Source organism: Rhineura floridana, chromosome 22 (assembly GCF_030035675.1).
Source record: "Rhineura floridana isolate rRhiFlo1 chromosome 22, rRhiFlo1.hap2, whole genome shotgun sequence".
Lineage (NCBI taxonomy): Eukaryota > Metazoa > Chordata > Lepidosauria > Squamata > Rhineuridae > Rhineura > Rhineura floridana.
This window is the reverse complement of record NC_084501.1, coordinates 7687350-7702671: the sequence shown is the minus strand read 5'-3', so window position 1 is coordinate 7702671 and position 15322 is coordinate 7687350. Positions and strand designations below refer to the sequence as shown.

The following is a 15322-nucleotide window of genomic DNA, read 5'->3' as shown; positions in this document are numbered from 1 at the left end:
CAGGGCCTCTTGTGTGAAATCAAATGGGGAGGGGGGGAGAATCAGATGGCACTTTGCAATGGACCCCTTCAAACCTGGAGCCAAGATCCTTCGTCTGGTTTGGCCCCCATGACTGTTCTCACTGAGGAGGCCCTGCTCAGCTTCTGAGTAAAACAGGGATGAGGCGTCCGTGGTCCTCTATATGCCATTGGACTCCCTACAGCCCCAGCCAGCATGGCCAATGGGCAGGGATGATGGGAATTGTCGTTCAGCAGCGTTTGGAAGGCCCCATGCAGGTTTCCCATCCCAGGCCTAGACCCTAGGCTGCATTCACGCCACACATTTATTTCACTATTATTCCACTCTAAACAGTTGTGGCGTCCCGCAAAGAAACTTGTGAAAGGCGCCGAGAGTTGTTAGGAGACCCCAGTTCCCCTCACAGATACAATTCCCGGAGTGCTCTGGGAAGAGGGACCGACTGTTAACCTACTCTGACGTTTGTAGCTGCGTGAGGGGAATAGAGGTCGAACAACTCTCAGCACCCTTCACAAGCTTTCTTTGCGGGAAGCCACGACTGTTCAAAGTGGAATAAATGTCTGCTGTGACTGGCTCCGACTGCTGTTCTTCAACCGCAGGTCCCCAGGTGATGTTGGACTGCAACTCCATTCATCCTTGCTCAAACGCACATCATCCTTGCCCATTGGCTAAGCCGGCTGGGGTTGATGGGAGCTGTAGTCCACCAGCATCTGTTCAGGTTGGAGAACAATGGCTTTGATCCCCTGAATCGACAGAAAGTGCATGTATATGCCCACTAATCCACCCCCCCCTTTCATTTCTTTTTCTTGCAGTGCTCCTGCACCCTATTTACATTTCACCTCCCTGCCGGTGTCCACAATACCTCTGCCTGTCGCTGCACCAACAGGGGTGGTGCCAGTTGCGCCCCCACCTGCACCGCTTGCGCCAGTCCAGGAAGACGAGGAGGAAGAGGAAGATTATGACTCGTAGCCCTAGTTCTGTTTTCGCCGTTGCCACTTTGGGGGTTGGGGTGGGGGGAGGGAGAGAGCAGGGTTTGGAAGGGGGTGTTCTTAAATTTATTAAAAAACGTGAAACTGTGGCAGGAGCTGCTTCAGTGGTTCTTGTCCCCCCACCCCACCCTGCCAGTGCTGAGACAAGCAATGGTGGTCTTCCCACCGCCCCAAATCTCCACAACCTGGTATTCAGTCCACTCTTTTTGTTGCTTGACAGAAAACCAGAGAGAGAGAGTTTGAAAAGCAAATCAATTTTTTTTTAAATCAAGATTAAAAAAAAAGAATGAGGGCGACTTCTTCCCCCTTCTCCTGAAGCTGGAACAAAGAACAAAGTTTGGAGGGGGGGGACCAGTACTGAGTTGTCCCATCCTTCCACAAAACCATGTGAGCCCCACAGAGTGTGCAAAAACATTCATAATCAGCCCCCTCCAGGCAAACAGATTTTCTCTTGCAGAGGGGAGGGAAGAGGAAATCTTTCTGGCTAGCAGGGAGGACGCAAGCAGATAATTACTGTTGCAGATCCTGAACTGCCTGGGAATTTAAAAGTAAGCAAGCAAATGTTTCGGCTGCCCTAGTCACTGAGTATGGGGGAACAGCGACTCTGCAGCCCCACTAAACCATGTTATCTTTTCATTGCCACTTTTAAGAAACTAGTATTTGAGGCTTCCAGAGAAGAATGAGAAGGGTGAGATGTTTCAGCAGCAGCGAGAGGGACCAATTCTTGGGGTGAAGTTAGTTGCCTCCTTTATTCCCCCCCCCACTTGTGCCTTCCATAGGAGCCTGATGGCTGTAAATTCAACAGGCGTAGGTTTTGCCATAGCCAATGGAGGGTTTTAACTATTGAATTTCTCTTGCTGGACTGCTGTTTTAAACTATCAGGGGAGGCGTGAGAAATCTTTCGCCCGAGGCTATTCTCCCCATACCACACCCACCTGCCCCATACGTGACATTGGGAAGGCAGTACTTAAGGACACGGCTCTAAAAGAACAATTGCTCCTTTACAAGCGGGGCTCGCTGTCAGCACCTGTCAGCTGATTGACACTGACAGCAAGCCCCACTGCACTTGGCTGAGGAACATCCTAGTGCAGCCAAGGAGGAACAGCGCTTTGCAAGAACTGACAACCAGCTGATTGTCTTTGCCTCCAAAGCGCTGTGCCTTTGCTTGCAGTTTGACTTCAAATCGCACAGCCAAAGAAAAATGTCGCTGTGACATCAGGTGGTTGGCTCTGTTCCATCTGTCAAAGTTGGCCTTCAGGGGACAGAAGTGGGCCAGATCCACTTTCCCACCCCCTGGACCCAGCCCAGCCAGCAAAAATGGTGGCAAAGCTACTTTTCTGCCCTGCAACGTGGGGAGGGGGCAGGTGGCCTCCCACTAGAAAGCCACACGCTGCACCATCCCATTTTGGCACAACCTTGATCTACAGCCACACTCTTACTTGATGTGACCCTCACCAATGAAAAAGAGGGGGGGGTTCTTTCAACTGAAAGCAAGTCAGAAGTAAACCCAGTTTCCAGGTCCCAAGATTGACGCTTAAGATGGAGGGGGGGGGGTTATAATTTTCAAATTTTGCCGGGGGAGGTGTCACCTCTCTTGTGCGATCTTAAATTATAGCTCCGTGAAAAAAGTGTAGTTTTCAGAGACCCACCCATGGAAAAAGGCAGTAGATCCTGCTCTCAGGATGTGCAAGTAAGATGGGCTCCTCCTTATAATTCTTTTCTTGCTTGAGGGGGGCAGGCAGGGAGAGAGAGAGCTGTGTAGTTCAGCTACGCTTGGGCCATGCAACAGCACAGGAAAGAGATGAGATGTGAGCTGTTCAAGGCTGCGGGCGGGGGGGGGAGAGAGACAGAAAAGGCCTAGATAGCAGCCAAATTACCCCTCTGCAAGGTGCACTTAAATGTTTCTCTCACAGCCATGAGGCCTGGAAACTTGCGTCCTTTTCGCTGAAAGGAGGGAGGATGGAAATGGAGGAATTTCCCTGAGCAAAAGTTTGCAGCCTGTGCTGCACCAGAAATATGCAGAAGTGAAGCTTGCAAGAGGTGGAGAGGATTGACCTTTGGCCCCTTCACACAGGTCCCCATCCCAAGGGGTGGGGGTTGCTTCCCCAAGCTCTATGAGGACAAGGAACTTGGGAGGGGAAAAGCACAGAAGAAAATGACCATGGATGCTCGGAAGGGTCCCCCAACTTTGTTTTCCCTTCCAAAACAGGAAATTTGTCAAAAAGAAATATTTCACTGATCCCAAGGTGTGACCCACACAGCCAAATTCTGCATTGTGGGGGCTCAACAGAGAATAGGAAGTGGACTGGAATGCATCAAGGCAGAGGAAGAGAAGGGGGGTCTTATCGCACCGTCACCCCAAGCTTCTCCAAGATTCGGGTCCCCTTCTCCAGGTATTCGGACCGCCGCAGCCAAAAGCTATCCTTGTCTTTCATGATGTCAGCAAGCACCGCCCCCCCTAAGAAGACCATGTGCTTCCGGCGGGGAGGGTCCTCAATGCGAATCTTGAATTTCTGGGAGGGAGAGAGGAGGGGGAAAGGGACCAGATTTTAGCGAGGGGCTGGCCATCTCCACTCACAGCTGATCGCATCGCAGCTGGGCTAGGCCCCTCCTTCCCCCCCCCCAGAGGCCACTAGGGGCCAGCAGTTCCCTCCCCCATACCCTCGACTCACCGACAGCTTTTCCACGTCGCCCTTCAGCACCCGTTCCAGGTAGAGCTGCTTGATCTCGCGCTCTAGGCGGGAGGGCAGACCTGGATACATGGTGGAACCCCCCGACAGCACTATGTGTTTGTAAAACTCAGCCCTGTGATTTAAAAACAAAAATAGGAACCATGATGCCTCTATCTCCGGGGGGGGGAGGGGGAAAAGAGACAGTCAGAGCTGAGCCACCCACCACTGCTATTTCCCAATAGGACACGATGGAGGCTGCTCCGTCAGTGCGTCTCCTGACATTTGCTCATCAGAGAGAGAACAAGCTGGGACCTGCCAGAAAATGTTGCAGTGCAGTGTCCCAGGCAACCTTACAGCCCTGCCCTTTTCCAGGAGACTCTATTCCATTCCCCGCCCCAACTGCCTCGTATTCCTGTTCAGGGTTGCAATTAGCCAGCCGTGCGCTTTTCCACAAGACTCCATTCCATTCTCTCTTACACACACCCCTCCCACAGTTTTCATTCCCCCCTCCTCAACAGTAAGTCAGCGTTCTCCCCCCACCAGTAGTGTAGCGGAAATCCAGAAGTGCAGACTTCCTTCATAACAGTCATGCCACGCCCCCTCAGTTGCTTGCTCTCTGTTGTCTCCACACTCCTCAGTCCTCCCCCCGCATGCCTTCTCCCACAACAACAGACGTCCCGAGGAGCTAATCAGCATGAAAATAGAGTGTGTTAGAGTATGTTAGCTCCTGAGAAGAGTCTTCTCGGTGGCCAGCTCACCTCCTTTCACTCCGATTGGCTCCAATCAGCAGGAAAGGACAAGGAAGCATGTTAAAAGATTCTTCTCAGTGGCTAACGCTCTCCCCTTTCATGCTGATTGTCTCATAGGACGCTGGAGACATAGGGACCCAGCTGGGACCATGCTCCCCAAAAAGTAAGAGTTTAAGACACACACCCCGAGACCCTGGATGACTACACCTCTGGTCCCCACTGAGCATGCTACACACACACACTTTTGCATCTCTTGGGATCCTCCCAAGCAGACTGAACCTTCCCCTTCGTGCATGCATGGCACCATTTCGTCTACATATGCAACGGCACGTACAATCTGAACACTGGAAATAGTGTTTTGGTTTTTTTTAAAAAAACCCCACAAGCTTAAAGTCTGCCCTAGGTTAACCCCCAGAGAGATCTCCCCCAAACCTCCCGGTAACACCCCCTCTCTCACCGGGTGTCGATATCCGCTGCCTGAATGGTGTTGAAGAGGAGTTCAGCCACGCCCACGCCCTCCACATTGATGAGATGGGGCTGGAACAGGGCCTCCGGGGCCTCAAAGCGCTCGCCCCCGACTTTGATCACCCGCCCGTCTGGGAGCTGGAGGGGCAGAAAGGAAAGGGCGATGCTAGCAGGCTGCGGGAAAGCCGGCCTTGACACATTGCCCGAGAGACCATCCTGACTGTGCCAGAGACTACTTCAACTGCAAGTGCCGCAAGACCCTCTCCACCAGGCCTGGGCAGGTAGGGCCCTGACTGATCGCAGCTATAAAAGCTGCTAGCACCTGAAGATGCCAGAGACCATCATCACCATGGGGCGTTGTCCAGGGGCTTCCATTAGGGCAAAAATTTAATTTTGGAAATCAGTTGTTTTTACTGTTACTGGGATTTATTTTTTTGGATTCTCTTGTTGGAGCTTATAAGGGCATTGTGTATTTCTTAATGAGACATTTCTTCAACTTATTGTTTGAATTTTGTTTTGTAACTGAGTGAACTATGTACATTTTTTTCCATTTTGTGAGCCATCTGGAGCATAGATTACTATAGAAAGGTGGCATACAAATAAATCACAATGGTGATGATGATTGCTAACCATATTGGAGGGTGAAATCCTGTCCAGTATAGCAGTGAACGCAAGGATGGAGATCCTGCGGCCCATTGTTGGACTCCATCTCCATCAGCCTACATTCCCAACGGTCACGGAAGATGGCAGCTGGGGTCCGGTAATATCTAGAAGGCCACAGGTTCCCCACCCCTGAGTTGGAAAGTCAGGCAAGGACCAGGTTCAAAGCCTCTTCCTCTGTACAGTTCAATGGATGACTCTGCGCCAGCCACACTCTCTCTCAGCCTATCCCACCTCACAGGACCACTGTGAGGATCAAACGGAGGCTGAACATGCGAAAAGGAGGAAAGGTCACAGGGAAAGATCAAATGGGAAATAAAGGCAAAGAGAGAGATTCGGTTCCTACACATGAATTGGCAGGGGACGGGTGGAGAAGAGAGATTCTGATGCAAAATAATTTCTATTCAGATTTGAGTGGGAAAAAATCTTTATACTGCCCCAGAAGGCTGCACACGTCATTGGGATTTCCTTTTGGAGGGGAAGATTGCGGGGGGAGGGGGAGAGAGAGAAGGTTTAAGTGTTTAGCAGTATTGCATTTGGCAATAATTTAATTAAAATCATATTGCTCTGAAATTCTTTGGCAGCGTTTCAGTGCTGTTGTTGTGGCTGGTTATAAAAAGCATCCTCCAAGACTGGAGTATAATTCCCAAAGCACGCTTTGAAAATTCTTTGAAATATATATATATATTAAATTGGATTCAGATTCTCCCCTAAGTTTGAATTTGTATGAAATGCACAACCGGCTTGGGTCTGCGCTGCTTTGATTTCTACAACGGGATTTCTGAAAACCGGGAAAATGTTTGGCTCCTTTGGAGACCTCAAGGGAGCTTCCTCTTAGTAGAAGGCATCAGCAGGGGTTGGATCAGTGATTCTCAAACAGTGCGCTGCAGCACACTGGTGCGCCGCAAGAGGTGACCAGGTGTGCTGCGAATATTATGAAAGTATATTTTAAAAATTCGAAGAAGCCCATTTGTATAGAGATTTATTACATCCATGATCAATTTATATATATAGATATAGATATAAATATATATAGATACACACACACACACACACATAATTTTGTACATGAAGTGTGCCAGAAAATTTTTCGAACCAAAAAAGTTTGAGAACCACTGGGTTGGACCGATGGCCTTTGAGGTCATTTCCTACTCTTTGATTCTACGGACAGGTATAGATGGAGCTGGAGGGATCCTCGTAAAAGGAGCATCCTTGAAAATAAGAAGCTAAGAAGAGCCCGGCTGCTGGATCAGGCCAGCAGTCCATCTAGTCCAGCACCTGTTCTCACAGTGGCCAACCAGATGCCTTCTGGAAGACTAGCAGCAGGACCTGAGTGCAACAGCAACTCTCCCCTGGGGATCTAGCGTGTAAATTTGTATCCTTTATACAGCAGGCTAGTTTCTACGCACACCCTCACACACCACTCCCTGTTTTCAATCAAGGCAAGCAAGAGGCACTCAAGGAGGGCGTGAAGCAGGTTCGGAGAGGGTGTTGCCTGAGGAGAGGCTTCAGGCCCACATTTGGCTCTTACGGCTGAGGTTCCCTACCCTGGTGCAATTGATGGCCCCGGTCATCTTGCAAGTATGATCTCCCCCTTTCAGTGTTCCTCGTTCCATTCACTAGATCTGTAAGATCACTTAGATCAGCCTTTCCCAACGAGTGGGCCACCAGGTGTTGTTGGACCACAACTCCCATCAGCCTCAGCCAGCATTTCCAATGGTCAGGAAAGATGGGGATTGCGGTCCAACAACATCTGGTGGCCCACTAGTTGGGAAAGGCTGACTTAGATCATCTGGGGAAATTTCCCTCATCTTACTACAGAATATCACAGGGCGGTGACCTGAAAAGGTGCGTTTTCTGCCGTTGCCACTTTGGGATGCTCTTCGCTCTGCGACATGTGAAGCATCACCCATCAGTTTGCTTCAGACATCTTGTAAAGACGTGGCTTTTCGCCCAGACTTTCCCCTGATCCATAAGACCGGACCCAGTTTAGACATGCTTTTAAAAGATATATACTTGAAAAAGTCAAATTTATATTTATGTAAGTTCAAGGGGTGGCATAGCCCAGGAGAGGGCATTTTCTATGGCAGCCCCTAAGCTGTGGCATTCTCTCCCCAGCAGAGGTGCATCCGACAAGCTCATTCGACAGCTTTCACCGTGTGCTGGCCTTGGACTGCTGAGTTATCTATATGCTTTAAGGCCCACCCTATTTTTCTGATTGTAAAATTGCTGCAACTGATTTTAAAGTTGTATTTTTATATTGTTGTACTCACCTTATAGTGAAGGACAGGTCAGAAATCTAATTTATAATGATTGTTATTAATTAATAATTACCGTATAGGACTCCACAAGCACAGTCGTCTCTTGAGCCAGCTTTTGTTCCTGCTCAATGTTGTAGCCGACGTAACACAAGTTCTCCTTCATCATCCTCACCGTCTCGAAGTCAGCCGAGTGGTTAAAAGCATAGCCACGCAATAACAGGAGCTGTCAAAGCAGAGAGACAATGGGCATATCCATACTAAAAGCCCATTATCTGTTGCATTATAGCTGTTTCAACTGCCCACCCCTTGCAAAACAGCACTGGAATATTGTACGGTGAAGATGCTGAAAAAAATTCTGTCAAGTATCCTTCCACACACGCACGCACCTAAAGCACTCCATTGTACTCACATTCCTAGAAACTAAAAGGGGGTAGGTGGGTGGTGTTCAGCAGCCTTCGGTGATCTTGAAAGAGCATGGACATACCCAAACTGTAGGCATGGCCTCTGCGTACCAAGCAAACTCTAACAAATCAGTCCTTTTTTTCACAAGGGACGTGTTCATTAAGGAAGGTGTTCATTATGAAGAGGCAAACGCTTCTGTACTTAAGCAATAATGGTTCTTATTCAACGTATACATTTCTGGCCGCTGCCGACGATTCATCGTGCTCTCTAATAGTGAGATTAGGTGGCGAGTGCAGACAGAAAAGGAAGCTAAACAGAGCCACTGAGAAACAAGAGGGAGATATCCACGCACTTGGGGGAGCCCTGGGATTTGCAGAAGTACAATTTTTTTTTTTTTAAAAAAAGGGCACAACCCCCCGCTCACAAAACAGCCCAAGGACACTCGTGCATGCTCAGTAGCTGCACAATGTGCAGTTGAAAAAGGAAAACCGAAAAGGGAGGGGGATTGGAATGTCCTGCTTCCTAAGACATAAACATTGCCACCCTGGGCTCCTACTGGGAGAAAGGGCGGGAAATAAATATAACAAATAATAAAATAAAATAAAGATCCACACGTGGAGAGTTGAATTCGCTCTTAGTATATATTATTATTATTAGAATTTATTACCAGCCCTTCACCTAAAGGTCCCAGGGCAGGTTGCATAAGCTATGCATATAGAACTTCCATGCACAGAAGCGGTAGCACTGCCTCTAATAGCAAACACATGGTAGTGAGTGCCAACAGCACCAAAACAGGAACGGAGAAGTGGGAGGTATCAGCATGTTTGGGGAATCCCACACTTAAAGGGGCAGACCGTCCTCAAAAACAGCAAAATGAGGGCTGAGCATCCTCAGTAGCCACGGAACGTTAAGTATGAGCTAGAAATAGAAAGCTGGGTGGGGGTGGGAGAGCGGAATGGCCTGCTTGAGCTCTTTACAGTTAATAGGATCCCAAAGGAATCCTGAATAAGAACTCTTCTCCTAGAAGGTGAGGGTACACTGTGACATTTTGCGGCAGGTCCCCCACCTGTCGGCACTAAAAATACACGCAGGCCCTCTGGCTCGGCAAGAAGGCTCCAGAAGAGTCTGCCAGTTGTGAGGCAATGACCCGTTCGGTTCTCCTTTGGGAAGGAAGCCAGCGACCGCCTTTGCGGCCCTCACCTTGATGAGGTAGCGTGTGATGTCGCGCCCCGCTATGTCCAGCCGACGGGTGAGATGGGGCAACGAAAAGCCCTCGTAGACTGGGCAGATGTGGGTGACGCCGTCCCCTGAGTCCACCACCACGCCAGTGAGAAGGCCTGTAAAGGTGAAGATATTACTTAAATGATGCAGCCCTAATTACTAATATCTATTATAGTGATAAAGAATATTTCAGTAGCACTTTCAAAGGGTTCCAATCTCTTCACATTATATATTTTTATTATTTTCACAACAACCCTGCAAGGTGGCCATCAGGAAGTACTGTTGTCCCCATGCAGCAGACAGAGGAACAAAGCTGAGAGAAGTTTAGTTTGCCTCAGACTACCCTCAGAGTTCCTGACAGAGGCAAGATTTGAACTGGAGGCCTTACTGATCCATATCCTGTATAGTTACTGTAAACCGCCCAGAGAGCTTCGGCTATGGGGCGGTATATAAATACAATAAATAAATAAATGTCCTAAGCTGCAGTCTTAATGCTCACGTGCCTGGGAGTAAGTCCCATGGAAATCAATGAATACTTCTTACTTCTGACTAGGCACATGTAGGATTGCACTGTCAGTCTTGCACCCACTATGCTATGCTAAGCTCTCCTGTCGGCTGCATGTCACTTAGATCAGCCTTTGCCAACCTGGTGCCCTCCAGATATTTTGGACTGGCTGGGGCTGATGGGAGTTGTGATCCAAAATGGCTGTGCTGGCTGGAGCTGATAGGTCCAAATAATCTGGAGGGCGCCAGGTTGGGGAAAGATGACTTAGATGGCAGTGCTCGTGGCAGTGTCAGGATGCGGAACCTGGGGCCCTCCAGATATTGCTGGACTACAACTCCCACATTTGGAGGCCCAGAAGTTCCCCACTCCGGTGCCTGCATAAGATGTTGGAGGGAGGATGTCTCGAACTCAGGCCTCCAGGGCCTTACCCTCCTACCCTGCCAGCAGTCTGCTGGCCCGGCCAGCCGGACTAGGCTTTGCAGACACCACTGGGCCACAGGGCAGGCCTGAAGACAAGTCAGCTGACCTCACCTGCCAATCAAGTCATCCCTGTCACTATCAAACCTTCCCAACTAAGCCGGTCCCTCCGTCTTTTTGCACTGAGCAGCAATGAAGACTCTTTGGCCTCAGCTGGCTCAGTCTGGGTCACTAATTTATTATTACATTTATATCCCCTTGAGCCAAGGATGGCATACAAATATGGTCCCCCACTCCCAATTTTATCCTCACAACAACCTTGTGAGGTAGGTTAGGATGAGAGGCAGTGAGTGGCCCCAAGGTCACCCAGGTCCCAGTCCGACACTCTTAACCACTGCACCATTGGTCCTTCCTTTGGTCAATTTGACCCTCACCTCCCTGTGCCAGACTTGAAGCCGGCCACACAGCTGGGCACTGGCCTGATATTCTTGGTTATTTGCTTAACTTCTCCTGTCCTGCACGGAGCTCAAGATATCACACACAATTCTTCCCCACTCCTCTCGTTTTATCCTCAAAACAACCTTGTGAGGTAGCAAGGAACAGACTTTCCTTGCTGTCCTCTACAGTGCCAAATATGTAAGATCCCATCTTACATCAAAGGAAGTGTTATGCTACCTATACACATAACGTTTTATTACAGACTTGTGTTCAATTGTCGTAAACTGATCTTGGGCCATGCAAGCATACTGAAAAGGCAGAATACACATCTTTGGAATAAAGAAATAAATAGGTCAGGCTGAGAGATGGTGACTGGCCTAAAGTCACTTCATGGCCAAGTGGAGAATTTGAACCTTCATCTCCACAATCCTACTCTGACACTCTCACTACACCACGCTAGCTAGGCTTCTCACCTCAGGTGTGCCAAAGAACAAAAAAAAAACCCCACACTAGTCTCCACCCCTGGGCCTGCCCAGAGACCAGGATTATTTTTATTTCAAGGGCTGGCGACATTTGGCTTGAAGAACAGCTTGCATGCTGACAACAGATGGACGGAAGAGACGATCTGGAACGCCGTGGTCATAAAACCACCAGTTACAAACTGTTACGGGGAGGGAAAGTAGAATCCATACAGACTTTTCAAAGAAAACTGGATACCATTTACCCAGTACTGGAACTGATACAGACCAGATGAATTAGCAACTCTGGCTACCTTAAGCAAGAGATGAATTCTAGATTCTACGGGCACTGCCAGACGGGAGCTTGTCGTGCAATCTCCGCAGCTCACGTACGCAGGTGTCACGCTGGGTCCACACAACATCGTAATCAACATACTTTTGCAAAATTAGGGGAAGGGCTGTAGCTCTGTGACAGAGCGCACGCTTTGCAAGCACAAGACGCATGCTTCAATAGCCCGCATCGCCAGGTAGGGCTGGGAGGGACACCTGCCTGAAACAGCTCCTGCCAGTCAGTGTAGGCAAAACTGAGCTAGATGGATCAAGAGGGTTAGACAACATGGAGCATCAAGCTATTAGTGGCTAGTAGCCGTGATGGCTACGGTCGGAAGCAATATGCTTCTGAATACCGCTTGCCGCAGAGGTGGTGCTTAACGGGGCTGGTGGGGCGGAATTCAGAGAGCCCACCCAGTAGGCGGAGCCAACTCATTCTAGTTTTTTTCCCCTCCTGCTGAGTTCTACAACTCTGAGAAGAAGGAAGAGGAAGCTGACAGGTTGTGCCACCAACCTCTGGACCGGCTGTAAGTACGAGGGCGGGCTGGATGAGGGCAGGATGAAGTTGGTGGGGCAATGCCCCAGTTGCCCTAATGGACTAGCCTCCAGAGCCACGCCGTACATTTAAATCACATGACTTCCCCCAAAGAATTCTGGGACCTGTGGTTTCCCTCCTCACAGAGCTGCAGATTCCCAGCAACCTTCACACACTACAGTTCCCATAATCCTCTGGGGGAAGCTGTGGGCTTCAACTGTGCATTGGATGTGCTTTCAACGTATGGTGTGGTTCTGCCCAAGTTGCTGGAAACCGCCGGGGGGGAAGGGAGCTGTGGTGCTTGGGTCCTGCTTGCAGGTTTCTCAAGGGCCACTGTGAGAAATGCTTCAATTAGGAACACCTGAAATTTCAGGCTTTACAATATATATACCTGTACAAATTCAGTTTTCCTCTTGTCGTTGCCATTCCAAATGTAAGCATTTGTTATGAGCATGGGGGTTGGAACGGATGATTCCTGTGGGTCCCCTTTCCAGCCTCTGATTTGGAATCCTATGCCCTGGGGGCTGGCTCTGCTGGCCAGATGAATCTCCTTTGTTAATCAAATAGAGTGGCCAGGTAAGATAATGGGCCGATCAGTTGCCCAGCGACAGTGAATGGGCCAGGAAGACCCTTTTGTCATTGAAACTCTTCAGGAGAGCATCCCCCCCCCTTTCTGGAGCCCAGCAGAGGCTTGTAGTTTTAGTGTGTCTGGAGAATTGCTGGGAACTGGAAGGCAGGCAGAGAGACTGGCTCTCTGCACCATGGCCTGTGGGGTGCCTCCTCCACCCAGATGGAAAAGCTGGATATTGGACTGCTGATGCACTGAACCCCTCCATCCTTGAGCTCAGGTTGGAATGTGTGTAAATAAATAAACCGTATTTCATAAACACACCGTGGTCTCCGCTGACCTTCTTCCCCAAAGGAAACCAAACCCTGGAGAAGCGCAGGGATCCCTGAAATCTCACCGCTCGGAGTTTGGGGGAGGCGTGCAACACATTTTTACTATGAGAGATCCCTAAAGATAATTTTATGCAAGTATTTACAAAATAATTTTCAGCGATTAGTTAGTGATGTATAGGTGGCCTATGTCTTTTGTCACCATTGCCATCTGACTGTTTAAGAGAGATCTTGGAGCCTGCTCCTACGCGCCCAGAGTGCGGGACTGCATTGGTGTGTTGATCTGGTTGAGATGAATGGGTGGCTGGCTATTGAATGTATGTATGAGTGAGTGTGTATGTTTGGGGACCGTTGCCGCCGCTGCTGACTGCCACTGCTGCTGCTTTTGTGATCGTTCCAGTCGTCGTTGTTGCCTGGTGGGGGGCATTGCCGCTTCATCGCTTCTGAGCCCCTGACGTTACAGCTGCCACTGTTGCGATTTGTGGCTATTGGGACCCTGCTGTTGTTGCTGTGCAATTTGGGTGTATGAATGGTTGTATGAATGAGTGTGTGATTGTGTATGGAGTATGAGTTTTTTTATTTATTTTATTTTTATTATGTGCCTGGGGGAGAGGATAGGGTGTTGGGAGGGAGGACCAGAGGGGGCCCCAATCAGCGCAGTGACGGGTAATGGGAGGTATGGCGCTGTGAGGAGGACACGCCAGTTAAGGGGAACTCGGTCCAGACAACTGGTGGCTGTGCCGTGTTCCGGTCCTCCTCACATCCACAGGATTGCTGGTAGTTCTACCAGCCAACTCTCGGATCTCCAGTTGCTGCTCTTTAATGCCAGATCGGTAAATAATAAAACCTCCCTCATCTATGATTTAATCGTGGATGAGGCGGCCGATCTGGCATGCATTACCGAAACCTGGGTGAGCGATCTGGGAGGTATTAATCTCTCCCACTTGTGCCCACCTGGGTATTCGGTTCAGCATCTGGGTAGATCCGAGAGTAGGGGAGGGGGAATCGCTGTGGTCTATAGAAGTTCCATCTCTCTTGTTAGGCACCCCATCCAAATGGCTAATGGCCTGGAGTGTCTGCACATTACGTTGGGCCAGCGAGGCAGACTGGGAATACTGTTGGTGTACCATCCACCCTGCTGCCCAACAGCTTCCCTAACTGAGCTGACAGAGGTGGTCTCGGATTTGGTGTTGCGATCTCCCAAACTTTTGGTATTGGGGGATCTCAACATCCATGCCGAGACCGCCTTGTCTGGAACAGCTCAGGACTTCATGACCTCCATGACAGCCATGGGGCTGTCTCAATTTGTTACTGGCCCGACGCATGTGTCAGGACATACTCTAGACTTGATTTTTGCCACTGGAATGGGGGAAGGTAATCTGGGAGTGAGGAATCTTACATCTATTCCTTTGTCATGGACAGATCATCGCCTCTTGAGATTTAGACTCACATAGTCTTCTCCCCTCTGCAAGGGTGGAGGACCAATTAAGATGGTCCGTCCCCGGAGACTAATGAATCCTGAGGGATTTCAGAGGGCTCTGGGGGATTTTCCGGCTGATAAAACTGACGATCCTGTCGAAAACCTGGTCACTCTGTGGAATACGGAAATGACCTGGGCAGTTGACACAATCGCCCCGGTGCGCCCTCTCCACTGCAGAGCTCAATTGGCCCCTTGGTTTACCGAGGAGCTAAGAGTGATGAAGCAATAAAGGAGACGGCTGGAGGGTAAATGGAGACGAACTCCCGACGGCTGTAATTATGCACTTGTGAAAGCCTCCACGAAACGCTATGTGAAGGCGGTGAGGATGGCGAAGAAGCAATACTTCGCTACCTCCATTCAGTCATCTTGTAACCGCCCAGCAGAACTTTATAAGGTTGTCCGGAGACTTTTACACTCTGGTTCTCCGGAAGCAACATTACCATCAATGGCCCGCTGTAATGAGTTTGCGAGGCATTTTCAAGACAAGATCATAAACATCCGTCGGGACCTTGACTCCAATATTGTAACAGTTGAATCTAATGAGGTGTCCAGAACACAGTCTTGTCCTGTTTTATTGGATGAGTTTCAGTTGGTACAGCTCGAGGATGTGGACAAGGTGCTTGGACAGATACGGGCGACCACTTCCGCTCTGGACCCTTGCCCCTCGTGGCTAATAAAAGCTAGCAGAAATGGAACGGCCGGCTGGGCCAAGGAGGTGATTAATGCCTCGTTACGAGAGGGAGTGGTCCCACCTTGCCTGAAACAGGCGGTAGTGAGACCGCTCCTAAAAAAGCCCTCCTTGGATCCTGATAACTTTAACAACTATAG

General features: G+C 49.5%; 2 protein-coding genes across 9 annotated transcripts in view; one reads left to right on the top strand and one right to left on the bottom strand.

The window, feature by feature from the left end:
• Positions 1-3475, top strand: part of DRAP1 (DR1 associated protein 1) — a 33319-nt gene extending 29844 nt beyond the window's left edge. Inside the window, exon 6 of one of the 8 annotated variants that reach the window (XM_061605715.1) lies at positions 828-3475. In XM_061605715.1, the coding sequence (XP_061461699.1) occupies positions 828-984 (157 nt within the window). In that variant the 3' untranslated portion in view covers positions 985-3475. The remainder of the gene's footprint in view (positions 1-827) is intronic. The other 7 variants (XM_061605712.1, XM_061605714.1, XM_061605719.1 and 4 more) reach the window with 7 other exon arrangements.
• Positions 1243-15322, bottom strand: part of LOC133374615 (actin-related protein 2-B-like) — a 29276-nt gene continuing 15196 nt past the window's right edge. Inside the window, exons 5-9 of the mRNA XM_061605709.1 lie at positions 9414-9550; positions 7885-8034; positions 4883-5028; positions 3677-3809; positions 1243-3517 (exon numbers count right to left, since the gene is read on the bottom strand). Of these exons, the coding sequence (XP_061461693.1) occupies positions 3347-3517; positions 3677-3809; positions 4883-5028; positions 7885-8034; positions 9414-9550 (737 nt within the window). The 3' untranslated portion in view covers positions 1243-3346. The remainder of the gene's footprint in view (positions 3518-3676; positions 3810-4882; positions 5029-7884; positions 8035-9413; positions 9551-15322) is intronic.